The 22,406-nt window shown below is 41.3% G+C and overlaps 1 protein-coding gene across 3 annotated transcripts; it reads left to right on the top strand.

The window, feature by feature from the left end:
• The first annotated feature begins 455 nt into the window (after positions 1-455).
• EIF2S3 (eukaryotic translation initiation factor 2 subunit gamma) lies at positions 456-21,448 on the top strand. 3 transcript variants are annotated; one of them, XM_012448846.2, is made up of 12 exons: positions 456-564; positions 1,134-1,197; positions 2,630-2,757; positions 2,842-2,963; positions 5,883-5,977; positions 7,610-7,768; positions 9,105-9,239; positions 10,908-11,002; positions 11,821-11,965; positions 14,297-14,466; positions 16,145-16,317; positions 19,496-21,448. In XM_012448846.2, exons 1-12 carry the CDS (start codon positions 496-498, stop codon positions 19,557-19,559), a joined length of 1,419 nt encoding a protein of 472 aa, XP_012304269.1. In that variant the 5' UTR covers positions 456-495; the 3' UTR covers positions 19,560-21,448. The 3 variants fall into 3 exon arrangements, with proteins under 3 accessions (XP_012304269.1, XP_064220513.1, XP_012304267.1); XM_012448844.2 differs by lacking the exon at positions 456-564 and adding an exon at positions 583-803; XM_064364443.1 differs by lacking the exons at positions 456-564; positions 16,145-16,317; positions 19,496-21,448 and adding exons at positions 580-803; positions 15,066-16,138.
• The last annotated feature ends 958 nt before the right edge of the window (positions 21,449-22,406 follow it).

Genomic DNA, 22,406 nt, shown 5'->3' with positions numbered 1-22,406 from the left:
TCATTGGTGGGCGCCGACCCCCAAGCCGATCTCGCCTAATTAAATTACAGATATCTGTATTCAAAAAAAAGGGGGGGGGGGCGGGGAGGACACTCCCTCTTTTCTGTTCTCACACTATAGCCAATTCCCAGGTTTCGGGAAACTCCACAGGAAGCGGAAATGGTCTCTCCCTGGCCGGCGCGCGCGTAGGGTTGCATCACCCGCTTCGCACTAGGGAGGGGTGGGGTATGATGGCTGCCCTCAGTACTGCCTGCACAAATATCTACCAGGGCTGCAACTAATAGCTCCCGCAACTTTGCACCATGTTTTCTAGTAAGCCTACCGACAGGCACTGTACAGATTCAAGCAGAGAGACGTCCAAGCAGTGAGGCCGCTGTTGCACTGGCCACCCTGAGCCCCTAGTCGGCCTTCCCGCCCCGGCTTCCTCGCCCCGCACTAGGACCCCTGCAGCCGATCAGGCGGCAGCCGGGGCGATTTCCTTCCTCTTTTGGCAAGATGGCGGGAGGAGAAGCTGGAGTGACTTTGGGGCAGCCGCATCTTTCGCGCCAGGATCTCACCACCTTGGTGAAGTTTCGCTTGGGGAGGATGTAGAGTGAACTCGGGAGTGGAGTTGACCGATCCTCCCGGGTGGCATTGGGATTAGTGTCGGGTCGTTGGGAGCATGGGTCTGGAGGGAGACCTGGAGCCGGACGCCCTAAGCCATGCTTGCGCCGCCTGTACCCAGGGCAGTCCACGATCGGGGTGCAAGGATGTACGGTCTTGGGACTTCGAACTTCTGGAGGATTCGGCTGGAAAGTCTTGATGTTTGTTGTCATAGTTTCAGCTTCTGAACGTCTGGGAAAGGGGATGTCTTGTCTGCATTACTTTTAGTGCTAATGTTCCCAAGATTAGGAGGTCTCTGACCTCTAGATATCCCATAGTTGTATGGAGGTGAAGGTGTAGTCTGTTTTGTAATGATGCAGGGCTCTTACGGCTTCCCAACCATAGGAGTTCAAGGTTACTGATCGGTGAAAGGCGCTTTAGAAGTAGAAGAAAACTATGCAGATGGTGGTGAGATGTAGATTGCAAATGTAAAGTCAAAGGAAAAGTTCTGATTTGTTTTATGTGCAGTGTTTTAAAATATTTCATTGCAGGATGTTACCAAGTTGACGCCACTTTCACACGAAGTTATCAGCAGACAAGCCACAATTAATATAGGTAAGAGTAACTTAAGAGACCTGACTTGCTTGATCTCCAGCGATGAATTTTGTCCTCACTTTTTGTGTGATTACCTGAATATGAGGATTCAGATATTCAAGAAATAGATATTAAGTCCCTGTGAATAAAGCACCTGCTAGATTTTTTGCAGGGTAGGGGGAAGCCCAAAGAATGCTGCCCATGTCTAGCTTACAGACTTGGTAAGAAGAAAAAATGGAGACATAGAAGTTTAATGGCATAAGGCAGTATGTAGTCATAGGTATCAGAAGTTTAAGGAAGAGGTGAAAATGTGGCTATACTTGCCACACAGGATTGTTTAAAGGACAGAATTTATAAAAGTTTTATTTGATGTACAAGCTGTGATTAAGTCAATTTTTTTTTCTTAATTGACACCTAGACCTTTAGAGGAGACGTTACGTTGACTGAGTGTAAATTTTGGACATTTTGAGTTTGTACAAACAGCACAGTTAAAAAGTAAGACTCCACCATGAGGCTTTTAAAAAGTTAGACCATTGCAGTTGTTAAACTTGGGTTTCCTTATTTGTTCACAAATCCCTTTTTGTTGTGTCAGGGCCCATCATACCTGTTTAATCTGGAAATGCTGGAAGATTCCTTAATATATAGAATTCTGGCCTGGTGCAGTGGCTTATGCCTGTAATCCCAGCACCTTTGGGAGGCCAAGGCAGGTGGATCGCTTGAGCCCAGGAGACCAGCCTGGGCAACATAGCTATCTCTACAAAAAATGCAAAAAATTAGCCGTGCATGGAGATGCATGACTGTAGTCCCCGCGACTAAGGAGGCTGAGGTGGGAGGATCACTTGAGCCCAGGTGGTTGAGGTTGTGGTGAGCTGTGATCAGGCCATTGCACTCCAGCCTGGGCAGCAGCAGGAGATCCTGTCTGGCCCAGAGTGTGTTTTTAAAATAAAGTTGTTAGTTATATGGAAGGTTCTCTTCAGTCCTATATGAGAACTATAGATATATGGAAGAGGAAAAATTGAAGTCACTGTTGGTTCTATGTTGATATTTACAGTGAGTTATGGCTTTGGTTTTTTTTCTTTTTGAGATGGAGTCTTGCTCTGTCGCCAGGCTGGAGTTCAGTGTCGTGATCTCTGCTCACTGTAACCTCTGCCTCCCGGGTTCAAGCGATTCTCCTGCCTCAGCCTCCTGAGTAGCTGGGACTACAGGTGTGCACCACCATGCCCAGCTACTTTTTGTATTTTTAGTAGAAACGGGGTTTCACCATGTTGGCCAGGATGGTCTCGATCTCTTGACCTCGTGATCTCCCCACCTCAGCCTCCCAAAGTGCTGGGATTACAGATGTGAGCCACCGTACCTGGCCAGCTGTGGGTTTTCTACTCTTAGCACTATTTGAAAAAATATTTGGTGTGTAATTAAATACACAGGAATTAATTTCTTTGTACTTTGTCTTTAGGTACAATTGGTCATGTAGCTCATGGGAAATCCACAGTTGTCAAAGCTATTTCTGGAGTTCACACGGTCAGGTTCAAAAATGAACTAGAAAGAAATATTACAATCAAACTTGGATATGCTAATGCTAAGGTGAGCTGGGTTCTGTGGAACAAGGAAGTATTTAATTGTCGTTGTGCAGATAACAAATCAAAATCTTTTTTATTGAAATTTTAGATTTATAAGCTTGATGACCCAAGTTGCCCTCGGCCAGAATGTTATAGATCTTGTGGGAGCAGTACACCTGATGAGTTTCCTACAGATATTCCAGGGACCAAAGGGAACTTCAAATTAGTCAGGTGACTTCTTTTTTGCTAAAAACACTTTACTATGTTTTATTGTCTTCTATTTTGTGCTTTTTGAAATATTGAGGTATTAAACAATGAACTTAATTGCTCAATTGTTTTGTTTTTCCATTGTTTTATGTTTTTATGGCAAATCTGAAAAGTCAAGCATGTAAATCTAAGTTAAAATACTTACATGCAGTTTCGCCAAACTAAAAGTATCATGCAAACAAAATGGAGAAACAACTCATTGGATTGAAGGGATTCTTTTTCTAGGCTTCCTGAGTTTCTTTTAAACAGTGCTGTTTTTGTATATTAAATGGGAGAGGAACAGAGCCATTTCTAATCACTTCTGTAAAACACTTGAACTTGTTCCCCATCTATTTTCTGAATATAGTTGCATACCTGGTTTTTTATCAGAGGATACTGACATCTGTCTAGTAATGTTTCTGGGGACTGGAGATGCCCTACAGGGAATTTTTAGATCAGGAGCAGGGCTGGGATCAGGGAGAGACAAGTGAGGCCTTCACCTCATGCCCAAAATTTAAGTGGGCCTGGGGGTGGCAGGTATGCCGAAAAACTCAGTGATTAGAATAAATTATTTATTTATTTGTTTGTTTGTTTGTTTATTTTGAGGTGGAGTCTTGCTCTGTCACCCAGGCTGGAGTGCAGTGGCACGATCTTGGCTCATCCAACCTCTGCCTCTGGTTCAAGTCATTCTCCTGTCTCAGCCTCTTGAGTAGCTGGGATTACAGGCACACACCGCCATGCCCAGCTAATATTTTGTATTTTAGTAGCGACGGGCTTTCACTGTGTTGCCCAGGCTGGTCTCGAACTCCTGAGCTCAGGCAATCCACCCGACTCGGCCTCCCAAAGTGGTAGGATCACAGGTGTGAGCCACTGCACCTAGCCAGGATAAATATTTTAATACAGTATCTTTTTTGAAATTAATGCAAAAAAATGTGATAAACAGAATATCAAAAATATAAATAAGGGCAGACTCAGTATTAATGAATTTTTTCCCCTCTTGCTTCAGTATCACTTTATGGCTCATCATGGCATTGTATTTTGTTCATGACTGATTTTTGCATTAATTTTGACTTTTTAAAAATATTGAATATATATGTTTATCTTTTGTTTGTTGGTTGGTTTTTGAGAAAGTCTTGCTCTGTCACCCAGGTTGGAGTGCAGTGGCCTGATCTCAGCTCACTGCAACCTCCGACTCCCTGGTTCAAGCAGTTCTCCTGCCTCAGCCTCCTGAGTGGCTGGGATTACAGGCATGCGCCACCGTGCCCACCTAATTTTTGTATTTTTAGTAGAGACGGAGTTTTTACCATGTTGGGCAGGATGGTCTCGATCTCCTGACCTCATGATCTGCCTGCCTCGGCCTCCCAAAGTGCAGGGATTACAGGCGTGAGCATCGTGCCTGGCCTAGTTTTTATATTTTTAGTAGAGGCGGGCTTTCACCATGTTGGCCAGGCTGGTCTTGAACTCCTGGCCTCAAGTAATCCACCCGCCTCAGCCTCCCAAAGTGTTGGGATTACAGGCATGAGCCTCTGTGCCTGGCCATTCACCTTGATGACTGAGTTTTTTGGCGTTCTCTTAAATTTTGCATTTTGCCTCACTGTAGTCCTAGCCCTTAATAGCAGATCAGCAAACTTTTTCCATGAAGGGCCAGATAGTAAATGTTTTCAGCTTTGCAGGCCGTAGAGTTTCTGTTGCTTCTGTTCTTCTATTACAGAAGCAGATGTAGACAATATGTGTGTAAATAGGTGTGGTGGTGGGCCAGATTTGGCCTAAGGGCCAACCCCTCTTTTAGATCATGACAGTGTGAGCATACAATTAAAATAAATTGTGGCTCTGAATTGAATACCATAGTTGTGCTTTAAAAAAGTGCTGCTATCCCCACTTCAAATGGGCAAGTCTAGTTTTTCAAGGTGCTAGAGCTATTTTTGGAAAAAAATTTTTTTTTTTTTTTGAGATAGAGTTTTACTCTTGTTGCCCAGGCTGGAGTGCAATGGCGTGATCTTGGCTCACTGCAACCTCCACCTCCTAGGTTCAAGTGATTCTCCTGCCTCAGCCTCCTGAGTAGCTGGGATTACAGGCATGTGCCACTACACACGGCTGATTTTGTGTTTTTAATAGAGATGGAGTTTCACCATGTTGGTCAGGCTGGTCTCAAACTCCTGACTCCAGGTGATCTACCTGCCTCCACCTCCCAAAGTGCTGGGATTACAGGTGTGAGCCACCTCGCCCAGACAGAAAATTGTTTTTTCAGATTTAACATGGTTTTTATAAGTCATTATAAGTTTTAGCTTTCAAATCAATGAGATTCTCAGTATATACTCTGTACCATTATTCTATACCATATTCACTTTGATTGGATTTGGATTTGGGGGTTTCTTTTTTTTTTTTTTTTTTTGAGATGGAGTTTTGCTCTTGTTACCCAGGCTGGAGTACAATGGCGCGATCTTGGCTCACCGCAACCTCCGCCTCCTAGGTTCAGACAATTCTCCTGCCTCAGCCTCCTGAGTAGCTGGGATTACAGGCACGCGCCACCATGCCCAGCTAATTTTTTGTATTTTTAGTAGAGACGGGGTTTCACCATGTTGACCAGAATGGTCTCAATCTCTTGACCTCGTGATCCACCCGCCTCGGCCTCCCAAAGTGCTGGAATTACAGGCATGAGCCACCGCGCCCGGCCTAGGGGTTGCTTTATCTTCCGTTCTGCACATAACTAATTGAATTTGCTTTGTAATCTGTAGTGGTTTTAATCTCAGCTGGTGAACTTACTTCTAAGTTCTAGAAACACCAAGCCCTGTACCAATTTTATAGCGATAAGATTATTTCCTAAGTTGATTTAACTTTAAGAAATCTATAGCATGTTTAAGTAGTAATTCATGTTAAAATTGATTGTTATTTCTTAATTGTTAGACATGTTTCCTTTGTTGACTGTCCTGGCCACGATATTTTGATGGCTACTATGCTGAATGGTGCCGCGGTGATGGATGCAGCTCTTCTGTTGATAGGTAAATACCTCACAATTGGTGTGGACAAAAGAATGTGGAACAAATCCGAGATGAAATATTTAAAGGGGAATTAAGGCCTTTAAGGACCATGTCTATTACCTACGGCTGACACGAATGGGAACTAACATGTCATCCAGGATGACTTTCCTACCTACCAGCTATCACAAAATACTCAAAAAGATAGACTTGGGGCTGATGGCTTGTGAGAATTCTTGTGGTAGCATCTGAGAAAAAGAAAAAAGGCATTGGTTCATTTTTCTCATTGAAATCATGTGAGGTGATTTATTTAGTTCTAAATGTGTGTGTAAAACTATTTGTGTTGTGGTGTGTTTTTGTGTGTGTGTGTGTGTGTCTGTGAAACTGTCTACTGTAGATGTATTTAAGATACAAATACCATTCATAATAAGTGCTGAAGTCTAGGAATAAGTGGAGTTTTCAAGGGTAGCATATGCTTTGTTTCCTGTGTAAGCTGTTGAGAGATTTCATTAAAAACACCAGGCGAGGTGGCTTACGCCTGTAATCCCAGCACTTTGGGAGGCTGAGACAGGCGGATCACCTAAGGTCAGGAGTTCCAGACCAGCCTGACCAACATGGTGAAACCCCACCTCTACTAAAAATACAAAAATTAGCTGGGCGTGGTGGGGCACGCCTGTAATCCCAGCTACTCAGGAGACTGAGGCAGGAGAATCGCTTGAACCCAGGTGGCAGAGGTTGCAGTGAACAGAGATGAGGCCACTGCACTCCAGCCTGGGTGACAGAGACAGAGTAAAGTAAGACTCAGTGTCAAAAAAAAAAAAAAAATTTTTTTTTAAAGCATGTCACGTGAGTATAGTCAGGACACTTGAACATCACAACTTGAGGAGGTTGATCATTAAGTGTTCAACCAAACATGCCTGTTTATAATACACTGTTGGTTATCTTCACAGTCGGCATTCTTCCCTCTTGGTTGCAGAGTAGCCTCTGATATTAGTAAAAATTCTTAGATAGTATTAAGTGCTTTTTCTTCTTTAATTACTCTCTACCTCTCAGGAAGTTGGCTGGGCCAGAGCATTTCCAAGACTGGATAGAGTTAGAGGGCTTTACCTTATACCTGAGCAAAAGCTGAGGGCAGACCCTGAGAAGCCAAACTTACTGATTTTAAGCTTCTTGCTTAGGACCAGGGTTGAGAGCCAGACAGTTGGGAGGTTCCAGTGAATGCAAGCGACAGGGTGAAGCGGGGCCAAAAGGTGGATGCCTAGCAATAATATCTAGGACTGTTGCCTTGAGTACAGCTAGAGCATTCAGAAGTCTCCTTTATTAGATGCCAGGCTTTTTTGGGCGGTGGGGGGTGTTGGTGGCAAAAGAGACTCATAAAATGTACCATTTTATATATTTAAAATGTACAACTTAGTGGCATTAAGTGCATTCACAATTTTGTACAACATAGTGGTTGTAGTGTCATCACTATCTAGTTCCAGAGCATTTGTATCACCACAAAAGAAAACCCCATGCCCATGAAGCATCAGTCCCCATGTTTCCCTCCCCCACCCCCTAGCAACCTATAATCTGCTTTCTCTCTTTGTGGATTTGTCTGCTTGTTCTGGGTATTTCCAGCTATTCTTAAATAGATCTTTTATATTCTTCATCAACTAGCTGGTAATGAATCTTGCCCTCAGCCTCAGACATCTGAACACCTAGCTGCTATAGAAATCATGAAACTGAAGCATATTTTGATTCTACAAAATAAAATTGATTTGGTAAAAGAAAGTCAGGCTAAAGAACAATACGAGCAGATCCTTGCTTTTGTCCAAGGTAAGAAGCCATAATATGTAATCTATGAATCACTTTGAGGGGCATTTACTCTGGATACTAGATGTTAAATTAACTTGTAATGTATATTATCTAAAACACGGTAAACTTACGAGTCTTAAGCCTTAGCACTCTACCTACTGCTTATTAGCAACCTGATATAACTAATAAAATCTATGTTTCTGAATTTAATATACTGAAGTGTATTTTTGCTGGCAGCAAGTTAGAACTGGGGTTGTATTCTGGAAACTTTATCAGTCAGATTTTTAAAAAAGAAATCTCAGTAATAGTAAAATGAGTAACATAATCTAAAAAAACTTGTCTTACAGTATTTGTTACTGAACAGCTACTTTCAGATTTGGAAGTGACAGTGATTTATTTAATCTCTATAATGTCCCTTTCTCTAATAGCATAGAGACATGATATATCTTATTGTTGACATTTTCTCTCTTAGTCTTGTTTTTCTTGTTAGAAAGGTTAATTTCTTGTGAACTCAGTTCTGTCATCACGAAAAGTAATACGTGATTTTAATTAAAGTCTAATTGTGTTTGGTCTATTTCTTTGACTAGCTTGTTTGACATATAAGTAATACGGAGCAAATATATATGGCTGGGCATGGTAGCTCACACTTGTAATGCCAACACTTTGGGAGGCCGAGGCGGGCGGATCGCTTGAGTCCAGGGGTTCAAGACCAACGTGGGCCACATGGTAAAACTCCGTCTCTACAAAAAATACAAAAAATTAGCCAGGATTCGTGGCACACACCTGTGTTCCCAGCTACTACGTAGGAGGCTGATGTGTGAGGATTGCTTGAGCCTGGGAAGTGGAGGTTGCAACGAGCTGTGATTGTGCCACTGCACTCCAGCCTGGGCGAAAGAGCGGGACCCTGTCTCAAAAAAAAAAAAATTAAATTAAAATTATATAAATTAAAATTAAAATCAAAGCAGTCTTTGATTATCAGAGTCTGTAATTTTATCTTGACATTTATTGGGAGATTAATTACATGTTAGAAATCTTTTCAACTAGTAGAGTACTCTTTCCCAGGAATGTTAGTATTTTTATGTAAACAGGTTTATCATTGTACTAATATTAAGTATGTCTGTTAATATAATTTAACAAATTTTCCCTTAAAGGGAATAGTATTCATTTTCAGGAGTAAAAACAAACATAGAATATTTCCAGTTTTCTAAACAGAATTATCCACTTTGCACTTGTTGCTGACATTTGTATGGGGTTTAGGCATCTATTTTATTATAGTAATCTAAATTGTTTTATATAACATACATAGAATAAATTTTATAAAACTAGAATTTTGATCTTTCTGAATTTTGTCATATAGGTACAGTAGCAGAGGGAGCTCCCATTATTCCAATTTCGGCTCAGCTGAAATACAATATTGAAGTTGTTTGTGAGTACATAGTAAAGAAAATTCCAGTACCCCCAAGAGACTTTACTTCAGAGCCCCGCCTTATTGGTAAGTGATTGGATTTACCATTAACTCTTAATCTGATCTTTTTCACATTGGTGATTCCTCTTTAAGGGTGTTTATTAATATTTCCTCTTTCTGCAGAGGTGATAATTCATACAGTTTTTTTTTTTAAATCAATTAATTCTGAGATTGTGTTGGCAGTACTAGATTGTATTACTGGATGAAGGACAGAGTCCTGAACGCAATAAGAACTGTTAACCTCGGCCTGGTGCCTATAATCCCAGCACTTTGAGAGGCTGAGGTGGGTGGCTCACCTGAGGTCAGGAGTTCGAGACCAGCTGGACCAACATGGTGAAACCCTGTCTCTACTAAAAATACAAAAAATTAGCTGGGCATGGTGGCACGTGCCTGTAATCCCAGCTACTCAGGAGGCTGAGGCAGGAGAATTGCTTGAACTCGAGAGGCGGAGGTTGCATTGAGCCAAGATTGCACCACTGCACGCCAGCCTGGTCAACAAGAGCAAAACTGCATCTCAAAAAAACAAAAACAACTGTTAACCTTTCTGTGCTCAATACATGGTATATGATCAAGATGGAATAATACAGTATTCTCTATGGAATCATAAGGTTTTAGTCAGGGTGTTAGAACTTCCTGACTAAAACGTTATACAGATGATTTTATTGTTCCATTAGAGAAAAACTGATACTGGTATAATTTGATCACCTAAGCTTGTGGTTCCTATCCAGGAATGTAGAAGCCTTCTTGAAACAGACATTTTAGCTTGTCTGGGCCTTCATCTGGGCTCCTGATGTTTAGTAGGAAATATCTCTGAAGTGACTTAAAGCAGGTCATGTAGTCCTAGTGTTGTTTTGTAGTTATAAAGCTGAATTGTTCTTACAGGAGTCATATAATATGGAGGTATATAAAGAAAATGTTCATAATCTCTCTGTCTTCAAGTTCTAGTCCCTTAGCCCTAAAGTAAGCAAAGTTAACATTTGGTTTCCATTATTCCCACACTTTTCTCTTTGTTCCTGTCATCATGTATAAACATATACACAGGCTGGGCATGGTGACTTGCACCTGTAATCCCAACACTTTGGGATGCTGAGGCTGAGGTGGGAGGATTGCTTGTGGTTAGGATTTTGGGACCATCCTGGGCCTCAAAGACCCTGTCTCTACAAAAACTAAAATATTATAGTTGGGTACATTGGTGTCTACCTGTAGTCCCAGCTACTCGGTAGGCTGGAGCACGAATATTACTTGAGCCCAGGAGTTTGAGGTTGCAGTGAGCTATGATTGTGCCACTGCACTCTAGCCTCTGTGATAGAGGGGAAAAAAAATCCATATACAGACATTAATTTTTTTTATGGAAGTGGGATTATATTATGCATGTAGTTTTTATAACTATTCTTAACAGTGTATGAGGGTTATTTTTCCAGATCATTACATATAGCTCTAACATTAATAGCTGCATGATACTGTGTAATACTGGTATACTATATATATGCCACTTGTTAATAAACTTATTTTCATTTTTCCCATCATAAGTGAGGCTGCATAAGCATTGGAGTAATAATAGATTTTGTTAGAAAGTCACCCCTTTGATATAAATCTTATATTGCCACTATTTTAGAAAAGTTAACATGGAAAATAATATTTCTTCTAAAGTTAAAATTAACATAACTGGCTTTAATTTATTTTATTTTCTTTTAGTTATTAGATCTTTTGATGTCAACAAACCTGGCTGTGAAGTTGATGACCTTAAGGGGGGTGTAGCTGGTGGTAGTATCCTAAAAGGAGTATTAAAGGTAAACTGGGTTTTGATTGTTGTGATTTTGTTTTGCTTTTGTTGTTTCTTTTACCTTTGTCTTAATCAGGAAAAAAAGTATTGACGATCCAGATTGAAAAAAACATTTTTCCATGGTTTCCGGTATTTGATACAGAGTTCCCTTTTTTAATATTCTTTTTTTCCTTCTTCAAACTCTGTTCCCCTCACTCTTCTGGGCCTCTGATAGCCACCAATCCATTCTCTACCTTTGTGAGATCCACCTTTTTAACCCCTGCATATACACATGAGTGAGAATGTGTGATATTTGTCTTTCTCTGCCTGGCTTATTTCAGTTAACACAATGGCCTCCAGTTCTAGATAAGTTGCTGCAAATGGCAGAATTTCTTTGTGGTTTTTTTTGTGGCTGAATAATATTCCTCGTGTGTGTGTATGTGTGTCTGTACACTGCATTTTCTTTTCTTTCTTTAGGTTGTTTTTTTGAGACACAGTCTCTCTCTGTCACCCAGGCTAGAGTGCAGTGGCACCATCTCGGCTCACTGCAACCTCTGCCTCCTAGTTCAGGCGATTCTGCTGCCACAGCCTCCCGAGTAGCTGGGACTACAGGCACTTGCCACCTTGCCCAGCTTATTTTTTTTGTTAGAGATGGGGTTTCACCATGTTGGCCAAGCTGGTCTTAAACTCCTGACCTCAGGTGATCCACCCGCCTTGGCCTCCCAAAATGCTGGGATTACAGGCGTGAAGCCACCACACCCGGCCCCTGATGGAACTTTGAAAGGTAAGTGATAATTTTGCTGTAATTTTAATTACTAATTTTAATTGCTAATCATATGTTTACAGGTGGGCCAGGAGATAGAAGTAAGACCTGGTATTGTTTCCAAGGATAGTGAAGGAAAACTCATGTGTAAACCAATCTTTTCCAAAATTGTATCACTTTTTGCGGAGCATAATGATCTGCAATATGCTGCTCCAGGCGGTCTTATTGGTAAAGATTTTCTTCTCATCTCTTCTAATTTGTGGCTATTTGTGGTACTTTTCGTGGGAGGTAGATTACCAAAAGGGGCATATTATAGATTTTTAATTGGCTATTTTAATAATAGAGTGGGGTGGGGGAACAGTCATGTGGTTAAGCTCTTGTTTTAGGTTATAAGATGACTTTATGAGTTAATAAAAATTATTTTTAAACACAAAGGATACATTTTGGTCAGATATAGAGTAACTCCTTTTTAGCAATACAAAAAATAAGTTTGATGACTTATCATTTAAGATACTTACCTACACTTAACATTTTTGTTTACACAGTTTTTGTGGTAGATAACAGTTCCTCTTTTTTGGGGGGTGGAGGGGGAGATGGAGTCTTGCTGTGTCACCCATGCTGGAGTGCAGTGGTGCAATCTCACCTCACTGCAACCTCTGCCTCCTGGGTTCAAGCAGTTCTCCTGCCCGAGCCTCCCAAGTATCTGAGACTACAGGCACATGTGGCCACTCCCAGCTAATTTTTTGTATTTTAATAGAGATGGGGTTTCACTGTGTTGCCCAGGCTGGTCTCAAACTCCTGAGCTCAGGCACCTCCCCTGCCTCGGCCTCTCAGAAAGTGCTAGGATTACAGGTGTGAACAACCGTGCCCGGCCATGGTTGCTTTTATGTTATTTTGCAATAGTCCCTTACAACTTAGTTTATTACTAAATACCCCCAAAACTGAAAGATTCAGTGAGAATTAAAGGGGGTGTTGTACCTTTAGATTAAAGAAGAAAATGTTTGGTGAAGAAACAGTTTATTCTTCACCTACCAAGTTGCGTCTTTGGTTAAAAATTGTAAAGAGGAAATAAAAAAAAGACACGAAGGCCGGGCGCAGTGGCTCACGCCTGTGATCCCAGCACTTTGGGAGGCCGAGGTGGGTGGATCGCTTGAGCTCAGGAGTTCGAGACCAGCCTGGGCAACGTGGTGAAACCCTGTCTCTACAAAAATCAGCTGGGCGTGGTGTCAAATGCCTGTAGTCCCAGCTACTTAGGAGGCTGAGGTGAGAGGATTGAGCCCAGAGGTCGACACTGCAGAGAGCCAAGATCGTACCACTGCACTCCAGCCTGGGCGACAAGGGACCTTGTCTCAAAAGAGAAAAAGAGGCTGGGCGTGGTGACTCACGCCTGTAATCCCAGTACTTTGGGAGGCCAACTTGGGTGGATCACTTGAGACCAGCCTGGGTAACAGTAAGATGCCATTTCTCCAATAAAATAGTAAAATTAGCTGGATTTGGTGATGTTTGCCTATAGTCCCATCTACCATTTTATCCTTTGTGTGCATGTGTGTGGTAATCAAGGGAAATTTGGAAACTTTTTTAAAATTTAACTTAAGAGACTTTTAAAATTTGGGTTTTTTTTTGAGGCAGAGTCTCACTCTGTCACCCAGGCTGGAGTGCAGTGGTGTGATCTTGGCTCGCTGCAACCTCTGCCTCCTGGGTTCAGTTAATTCTTGTACCTCAGCCTCCAGAGTAGCTGAAACTACAGGCACATACCATCATGGCCAACTAATTTTTGTATTTTTAGTAGAGACGGGGTTTCTCCATGTTGGCCAGGCTGGTCTCAAACTCCTGGTTTTAAGTGATCCGCCCTCCTTGGCCTCTCGAAGTGTTGGGATTACAGGTGTGAGCCAGCACACTTGGCTTAAGGAACTCTTTAAACATAGGAGAGAATGCCGTAATGATAACCCCCATGTAGCCATCACTCAGCTTCAGCAATTATTAATGATTTACCAATCTTGACCGGGCGCGGTGGCTCGCACTTGTATTCCCAGGACTTTGGGAGGCCAAGGTGGGCAGATCACCTGAGGTCAGGAGTTCAAGGCCAGCCTCGGGTAATCCTTCAAGTAATCCCAGCTACTCGGGAGGCTAAGGTAGGAGAATCGCTTGAACTCAGGAGGCAGAGGTTGCAGTGAGCCGAGATTGCACCACTGTGCACTTTTTAAAAATTTTTTTGAGACTCACTCTGTCACCCAGGCTGGAGTGCAGTGTTGTGAACTTGGCTCACTGCAACCTCCGCCTCCTAGGTTCGAGTGATTCTCCTGCCTTAGCCTCCGGAGTAGCTGGGAATACAGGCACATGCCACCATGCCCAGCTAATTTTTTGCATTTTAGTGGAGACTGGGTTTCACCGTGTTGCTCAGGTTGGTCTCGAACTCCTGACCTTCGGCAATCCACCCGCCTCGGCCTCCCAAAGTGCTGGGGTTACAGGTGTGAGCCACCGTGCCCGGCCAACTAATTCACTTTATAGGTGTTTTAGGAAATAAAACATTGAGCTATATACATCTTATTTTTATATTAGGAGTTGGAACAAAAATTGACCCCACTTTGTGCCGGGCTGACAGAATGGTGGGGCAGGTACTTGGTGCAGTCGGAGCCTTACCTGAGATATTCACAGAATTGGAAATTTCCTATTTCCTGCTTAGACGGCTTCTAGGTGTACGCACTGAAGGAGACAAGAAAGCAGCAAAGGTAAATGCTTTTTATAATTCCCGTTTCTAAAAACGTGACAAATGGGAGTGTTAAACTAGTTTTGAGCTTTATTCTTTTATAGTTAACATGAAATTTAGAAAAAAAGGAAAGGCAAATAAATTTGACTTCTGCAAAATTGAGAACTACTTTTTTTTTTTTTTTTTTTTTGAGAGATGGAGTCTTGCTCTGTTGCCCAGGCTGGAGTGCAGTGATGTGATCTCAGCTCATGGCAACCTCTGCCTCCTGATTTCAAATGATTGTCCTGTCTTGGTTTCCCAAATAAGGGAAAGCTGGAACTACAGGCATGTACCACCACGCCCAGCTAATTTTTTTATTTTTTAGTAGAGATGGGTTTTCACTATATGTGGGCCAGGTTGGTCTCGAACTCCTTATCTAAAGTGATCTGTCCACCTGGGCCTCCCAAAGTGCTGGGATTACAGGCATTAGCCACTGTGCCCGGCCAAAATTGAGAACTTCTATATGGCAGTCAGTTTAAGAAAGAAACCTATAAAACAGAGAAAAGTTTTTGCCATGTATGACAAAGAAATGATATTCCTAATATCCATATGATTTTGTTGTTGTTGTTTATTTTGAGACAGAGTCTTGTTCTGTTGCCCAGGCTGGAGTGCAGTGGTGCGATCTCGACTCACAGCAGCCTCGATCTCCCGGCTCAAGGCATCCTCCCACCTTAACCTCCTGAGTAGCTGGGACTACAGGCACGGGCCACCACGCCTGGCTAATTTTGTACTTTTTGTAGAGATGGAGTGTTACTGTGTTACCCAGGCTGATCTCAATGTCCCAGATTAGGTTGACAGAGATGGGAAATTGCTGACACCTAGTGTTGGCAAAGATTTTGGAAAATAAGCAATCATGCTTTTTGAGAAAGTACAAACTGGTAATACTTTCTGAGAGAGAAATTTGGTGATATTTGTCAACATTTAAATGTGGCAACACCCTATCCCAGCACATTTCACTGTAGCATTCATTCATTCGTTTATTGCAGATGGAGTCTCGCTCTGTCACCCAGGCTGGAGAGCAGTGGCACAATCTCGGCTTACTGCAGCCTCCACCTCCCGGGTTCAAGCAGTTCTCCTGCCTCAGCCTCCTAAGTAGCCGAGATTACAGGAGTGCACCACCACACCCGGCGAATTTTTTATATTTTTGGTAGAAATGGGGTTTACCATGTTGGTCAGGCTGGTCTCGAATTCCTGACCTCAAGCGATCCGCCTGTCTCAACCTCCCAAAGTGCTGCGATTACAGGCGTAAGCCACTGCGCCCGGCCCGTATTAACTCTTATATATATGGCCATATTATTATAGCCATAATGTTAGCTTATATTACCTCATATCTAGCCATAGTCCTCCCCTCTCCCCACTTTGGGGAATTTTGTACCTCATTTGTACTGTGTAACTTCTTGAGAATTTTAAGAGGTTCTCTGCTATGGTTACTACCTTATTTTTAAAAGATGTATCTTGTGTAAATTCAGTGGGTGCCAAATAAACCTTCCTTTTGTCATCTTTAGACTATAGTTTAAATTCCTTTACAATGAAATTTGTATAGAATTTTTTTTAAAAATTTACAATTGACGTACTTCCAGTAGTATTTGGTAAATTCTTTGTATTTTTGGAAAGCATTGTCTTGATTTGGGGGTTTATTTTTTTCCAATTTATTTTTCTAGGTGCAAAAGCTGTCTAAGAATGAAGTACTCATGGTGAACATAGGGTCCCTGTCTACAGGAGGGAGAGTTAGTGCTGTCAAGGCCGATTTGGGTAAAATTGTTTTGACCAATCCAGTGTGCACAGAGGTAGGAGAAAAAATTGCCCTTAGCCGAAGAGTTGAAAAACACTGGCGGTAAGTTTGTTAGTCTTTGTCACTGTCTACTTAAAAAATGACACAGTCTTGTCATACAGAAATAATTTAAAACAACAAAGGTTTAAAAAAACAAAACACAATTTCCTTAAGTTCTTGGTGGCGTACACATAAGCACACACACTTCCTTGAGGGCAACAGTTATTGGGGCTTTCGGTCTTAACTGTTTGTTTGGATGACTTTGAAAACTATACTTCAACCTTCACTATAGTCCCATATTTTAGTCCAAATACTGTGATTGGCTTCTCTTCCTCCTAGACACAAACCTATGCAAAACCCAATGAATTTGGGTTCGGTATTTCCATTGACTTTGGAAATCATTTCACACTTAATAGAAAAATTGCAAGAATTTTACAGAAAACTCCTCTATAACCTTTTCCTAGATTGACAAACACACATACACATTTATTTACATAGATGTTTTTTTGAACCATTTGAAGGGTAGGCTATATATGTTATGCTCCTTGATCTCTTAATACTTCAGTGTATATTTCTCACCAAGAAAGGATATTCTTACATAACCACTTAGAAATTTAACATTGGTAAAATACTGAAATCTATGGTGCATGTTTCAGTATTATTACTTATCCCAATAATGTAGTTTATGTTCCTTCTGTTTAGAAGCATGCATTGCATTTAATTTCATGTCTCTTTGATCTTTAATCTGGAACTTTTTCAGCCTTTGTCTTAATTGACATGAACAGTTCTGAAGAATACAAGCTAGTTACTTTATAGAATATTCCTCAATTTTGGTTTGTCTTATGGTTAGGAGGCCTAACATTAGATTCAGGTTATATATTCTTGGCTGGAATACTTAAATACACTGTGAAGTATCCTTTTCGGGAATCACAGCCAGAGGCACATGACATCTGACTGCTCCTCTTTGTTAAGGTTAATTTTGACTATGTAGTCAAGATGTTGTCCAGCTTCTCTGCTGTGTAGTTACTCTCTTATCCTTGCAACTAATAAGCAATGTGTAGGGAGATCTTTTCAGCCGATACAAATAGCCTGCTGCTCATCGAATCCCACACCCCTGGATATAGCATCCACTGATGATTCTGAATCGAACTTGACTATAATTATAAAATCATAGCACCTCAACAGGTCACAGTATCCTCCCCCAACTCTACCACCCCACATTTATCATTTGGCATTCGTTCTTTGCCATTATTTATTTCCCTATCTAGTTATAATATGGATTAATAGGGTCCTATTCAACATGTTATGATTCATCACTGTCTTCCTTTATTTTGATTTGCATTGTTCAAAGTTTGGCCAGTGGACGTCCTTCAGGCTGGCCTTTGTGTTCTTTTGACATGTACTCATTTTTTTCTTCTTTTTTTTTGTTTGAGACCGAGTCTCACTCTGTTGCCCAGGCTGGAGTGCAGTGGCACGATCTCAGCACACTGCAACCTCTGCCTCCAGGGTTCAAGCAGTTCTCCTGCCTCAGCCTCCCGAGTAGCTAGGACTACAGGCACATGCCACCGTGCCCGGCTAATTTTTGTATTTTCTGTACAGACAGGGTTTCACCATGTTGGCCAGGGTGGTCTTGAACCCCTAACCTCGCATGAGCTGCCACGCCCAGGCTCTTTCTTCATCTTCTTTTTTTTTGGAACATTTGTTATTTTCTGGTACAAGATCTTCTAGACTCATCTTGTACTTTCTCTGTTCCAGTTTTAGAACTGGCCATTTCTCTTATAAATGAAGAGCTGAGTGTTCACGTATGCCCATTGCTCTTAGGGTGCTATTGCTTCTAGGTCTTTTGAGAGGATAGAGCCAGGAAGTGCACACACATTTGTAGCTCCTGACTTTTTGCTCTTTCCCAGGTTAGTTAGTGAGTTTGCCCCTTGCTTTCCATTCCTTGTCACGTCATCATAGTCCATACCACCATCACTTTATCCTTCACAGTTGTTGTGAAATACTACTAGTTTGCCTTTTATTACTTAAGAGCTCAATGAAAATTAGTCTTAAAATATTCTCATCATGCTATGTCAATAATTTCTAGATGCTTCTCACTACTTTCTGATACTTCGGACTAGAAATCTGCTTCAACCCGTTTAACCTTTCCTTCTGCATTGTCTTATATAAACCTTCTAAATTAGACTGTTTCGTGCCCTGTCCCCATAATTATTCAGATCACCGCTGCTCACTATCTCCTTCCTTAATTGTTTATTTTGTATTTTTTTGAGACAGGGTCTCTCTGTTGACCAGGCTGGAGTTCAGTGGCATGATCATAGCTCACTGCAGCCTCAGTGTTTTAAGTAGCTAGGACTGCAGGCTCACACCACTATGACCAGCTAATTTTTTTGTTTTTTGGAGGCACTGGGTTTCACTGTGTTGCCCGGCATGATCTCAAACTCCCAGCCTCAAGCCATCCTCCCACCTCAGCCTCTCAAAGTGTTGGGATTACAGACATGAGCCACCCCACCCAGCCCTGCTTGCTTTATTAGGCTTTCGTGATACTGTACCCACAATGGTCTCATCACTTGTCCAGAAGATTTATCTGAATTACTACCCTGTAATTTAGAAAGTTACATTTTTGTTGTCTCTTAAGTAAAAAATTGCTTGTGGTAATTTATGCCCTTTTGATTTTACTTTCTTGTGTGATTATATATATTTATTTATTTATTTATTTTTTGCTATTACAAACATATGACTTCCAGTGTATTTTAAAATAGATTTAAACACTAAACTTTCAGGCCGGGCACAGTGGCTCATGTCTGTAAGCCCAGCACTTTGTGAGGCCAAGGCGGGTGGAACACTTGAGGCCAGGAGTTTGAGACCAGCCTGGCCAACATGGTGATACTCTGTCTTTACTAAAAATACCCAAAAATTAGCCTGGCATGGTGGTGCATGCCTGTAGTCCCAGCTACTCGGGAGGCTGAGGCACGAGAATCATTTGAACCCAGGAGCTGGAGGTTGCATTGAGCCGAGATCATGTCACCACACTCCAGATTGGGTGACAGAGTGAGACTCTGTCTCAAAAAAATAATAATAATAATAACCTAAGAATATAGTATGGGCTTTCTTCATGGAGGAGCAGGCTTTGGGAAGAAATTTGAATTTAGAAGATAAGCAGGTAAAATTTATCATACAATTCTGTGGTAATGACAATGAAATGGATGTAAGATTTGTGATTTCTTTTATTTTCATTTTGCAGTTTAATCGGTTGGGGTCAGATAAGAAGAGGAGTGACAATCAAGCCAACAGTAGATGATGACTGACGAACACCAGTTAAATAATACATTTGGATGGAGTTGGAAGTTGGAATTTCCCTTAACAACCAAGGAGTTTATTTTCAAAGCAATATTGAGGAATTTATTTACAGTTTGTTACCTTAGTAGATAGCTCTAAGATTATTCTCATATTTTTGGTTATGAAGACTTAACTTAGGGACTGAAATTAATATAAAAGTTGGTGTAATGTTGGATTGAATCTATATTTTGACAGAAGCATTCCTATATAATGTCACAATTACATATCATGCAGTTTTGTTCTGCATGTCTTGTTTTGTTTTTGAGTTTGGCTTTGCCATCCAGGATGGAGGGCAGTGGCCTGATCTGCAACCTCTGCCTTCCGGGTTCAAGCAGTTCTCCTGCTTCAGCCTTCGAAGTAGCTGAGATTACAGGTGTGTGCCACCACACCTGGCTAATTTTTGTATTTTTAGGAGAGACAGAGTTTTGACATGTTGGCCAGGCTGGTCTCTCCTGACCTCAGGGTGATCACCCCACCTTGGCCTCCCAAAGTGCTGGGATTATAGGTGTAAGCCACCTTGCCCCGCCCGTATCATACAGTTTGAAATGAATTTTTGCTACAACCAGCCTTTGCTGTAGCGTACACACACACACACATATATATATATACACACACCACTGAAACTGTCTGAAACAAAATTTCATTTTCATGATTCCTCTTAGAATAGCTCCAAGCTGATGGACTGTTGTACCAATGAAAACTTAAAGAGACAGATTCTCCTTGAAGACCTCCCTTTTCTTTGGCACCATATTTTATATTGCTTTATCTTTGAAATTTTGCATGAAAAGGAAATTAATGGATTCAAATGAAATTGTTCTTTAGAGATTTTAGAAATTGTTCCTATGGACAAATCTTTTCTTCTCTTGCTCTTCCTGGCCTGAAACACAGGAAACCAGAGTCAGAAGTTATATCTTTCTTTCCCTGTGATGGCTTGAAATTTTTTTGGCGTTGTTTTATGCCTGAAATCCAATAGTCTTCCTCCATTGGAAAATACTGTTATACCAAATAATTCTAGATGAGTAAGAGATCTTTCTAGGCCTTCATTTTATGTTTTTTTCTTAACTGTTATATTATGATCATATCATGTGTTGTAATATTACTAATTTTTGGACATTCCAAAAGGCCAAGAAGTAAAATGTTAGAAAGCAATAACTGAGTCAAGATGCCCCACAGAGATTATGGTTTAATTGTTGTGATTTAATTGGCTTGGAGTAGAATTCAGGCATTTAACAACTCTCCTCAGTGTTGAGAAATTTAGAGAGTCGAGAAGTAGGTATATTAAATTACAGAATCTCACTGAGTTTTGATAGTCTGATAATACAGTTTGCTTTGCTTTGCTTAAATTTGCATTGAGATGGGATTTGAAACATACTGTGCTCTTTTGAGTGTTGAAGTTGCATTGTAGAAGTTGAGAACCTCTGGCTATGGGTTATCTAAGTTGATGTTTTGAAGACACATATTAATGTTATATACTTGGCTGACTTTGAAGGTTGTGTTGTAGCATGAGGAACACAATTCTACATCAAATGTTAATTTTATATCTAACATGTCCTCATGTGTTTTTTAAGTACTACCAGAAATTTTGGAATAAGACTTGAAATATAGACTAATTTATTACAATATCATGTCAGATTTGAAACCAGAAATCTATTGTAATTAATTTCAGACATTCACATGAATTATCAGCAAATTTGTAAAGCACTGTGCTGAGTGTAATGAGCATATACAGATAGAAAGAAAATGGACCCTGTTTTCATAGAACTTGAAACCAGGGCAGTGATTCTTAGCAAGAGATGTACCTGCTTGAGAATGTGCCTGTAATGTTTCTGATTAAAGTACATGGCTTATGTAAATCCTCTAGGCTCTACTGTCAAGATACTTTCAAAATCTGTTTAGTTCTCATCACTTCCACTGCTATCCCCTTAGTCGAAGCCACCAGTGGCTCTCCTTGGGACTAGCCTTCTGACTGTCCTGCGTCTGCACTTACCCTGCTGCAGTCTGTTCTCAACACAATAGCCAGAGTCCCTGTTTCTAAGAGAATACTGCATACAACTCTATGATAGTAAGTTGTAGTTAGCCTCACAGAAATGACGGGCATGAAGACAGACTAGCTGTGACATCATCCAAGTGACTTTCAAGCTGACCTAAAAAGTGCTCTGCACTTTTCCTTCTTTTATCTAACTTCCAAAGAGGATGCATGTGTGTGCTTGTTTTTGCAGAGGCAATGTGACTTTTATTTGAATAAGGGTATGCAAATAACTACACTCGTATAACCAACCCCCCCCCCCCACCTTTTTTTTTTTGGAGACAGTCTCACTCTGTCACCCAGGCTGGAGTGCAGTGGCATGATCTTGGCTCACTGCAACTTCCACCTTCTGGGTTCAAGATATTCTCCTGCCTCAGCCTCCTGAGTAGCTGGCATAACAGATGCGTGCCGCCATACCTGGCTAATTTTTGTGTTTTTAGTAGAGACAGGGTTTCACCCGTGTTGGTCAGGCTGGTCTCCAACTCCTGACCTCATGATCTGCCCACCTTGGCCTCCCATAGTGCTGGTATTGCAGGCGTGATCCACTGCTCCTGGCCTGGCCTTTTATTAACTAAAAGTCACATACCATAAAGTCACCCTTTTAAAATATATAATTCAGTGGCTCTTAGTATATTCCCAAAGTTATGCAGCCACCACCACGATCTAATTGTGAAACATGAAACCCCAGGTCATTAGGCGGTCATTCCCAGCACTACCTCAGACACACACCCAGCCCCTGGCAACCCCTCATCGACTTTCTATGGATTTGCCTATTCTGGACAATTTTATT

The sequence above is a fragment of the Aotus nancymaae genome, unplaced genomic scaffold (assembly GCF_030222135.1).
Source record: "Aotus nancymaae isolate 86718 unplaced genomic scaffold, 86718_ANA_hifiasm-v0.15.2.pri h1tg000058l, whole genome shotgun sequence".
NCBI lineage: Eukaryota > Metazoa > Chordata > Mammalia > Primates > Aotidae > Aotus > Aotus nancymaae.
The sequence above is the reverse complement of the archived record's forward strand: the minus strand, read 5'-3'. Positions and strand labels throughout refer to the sequence as shown.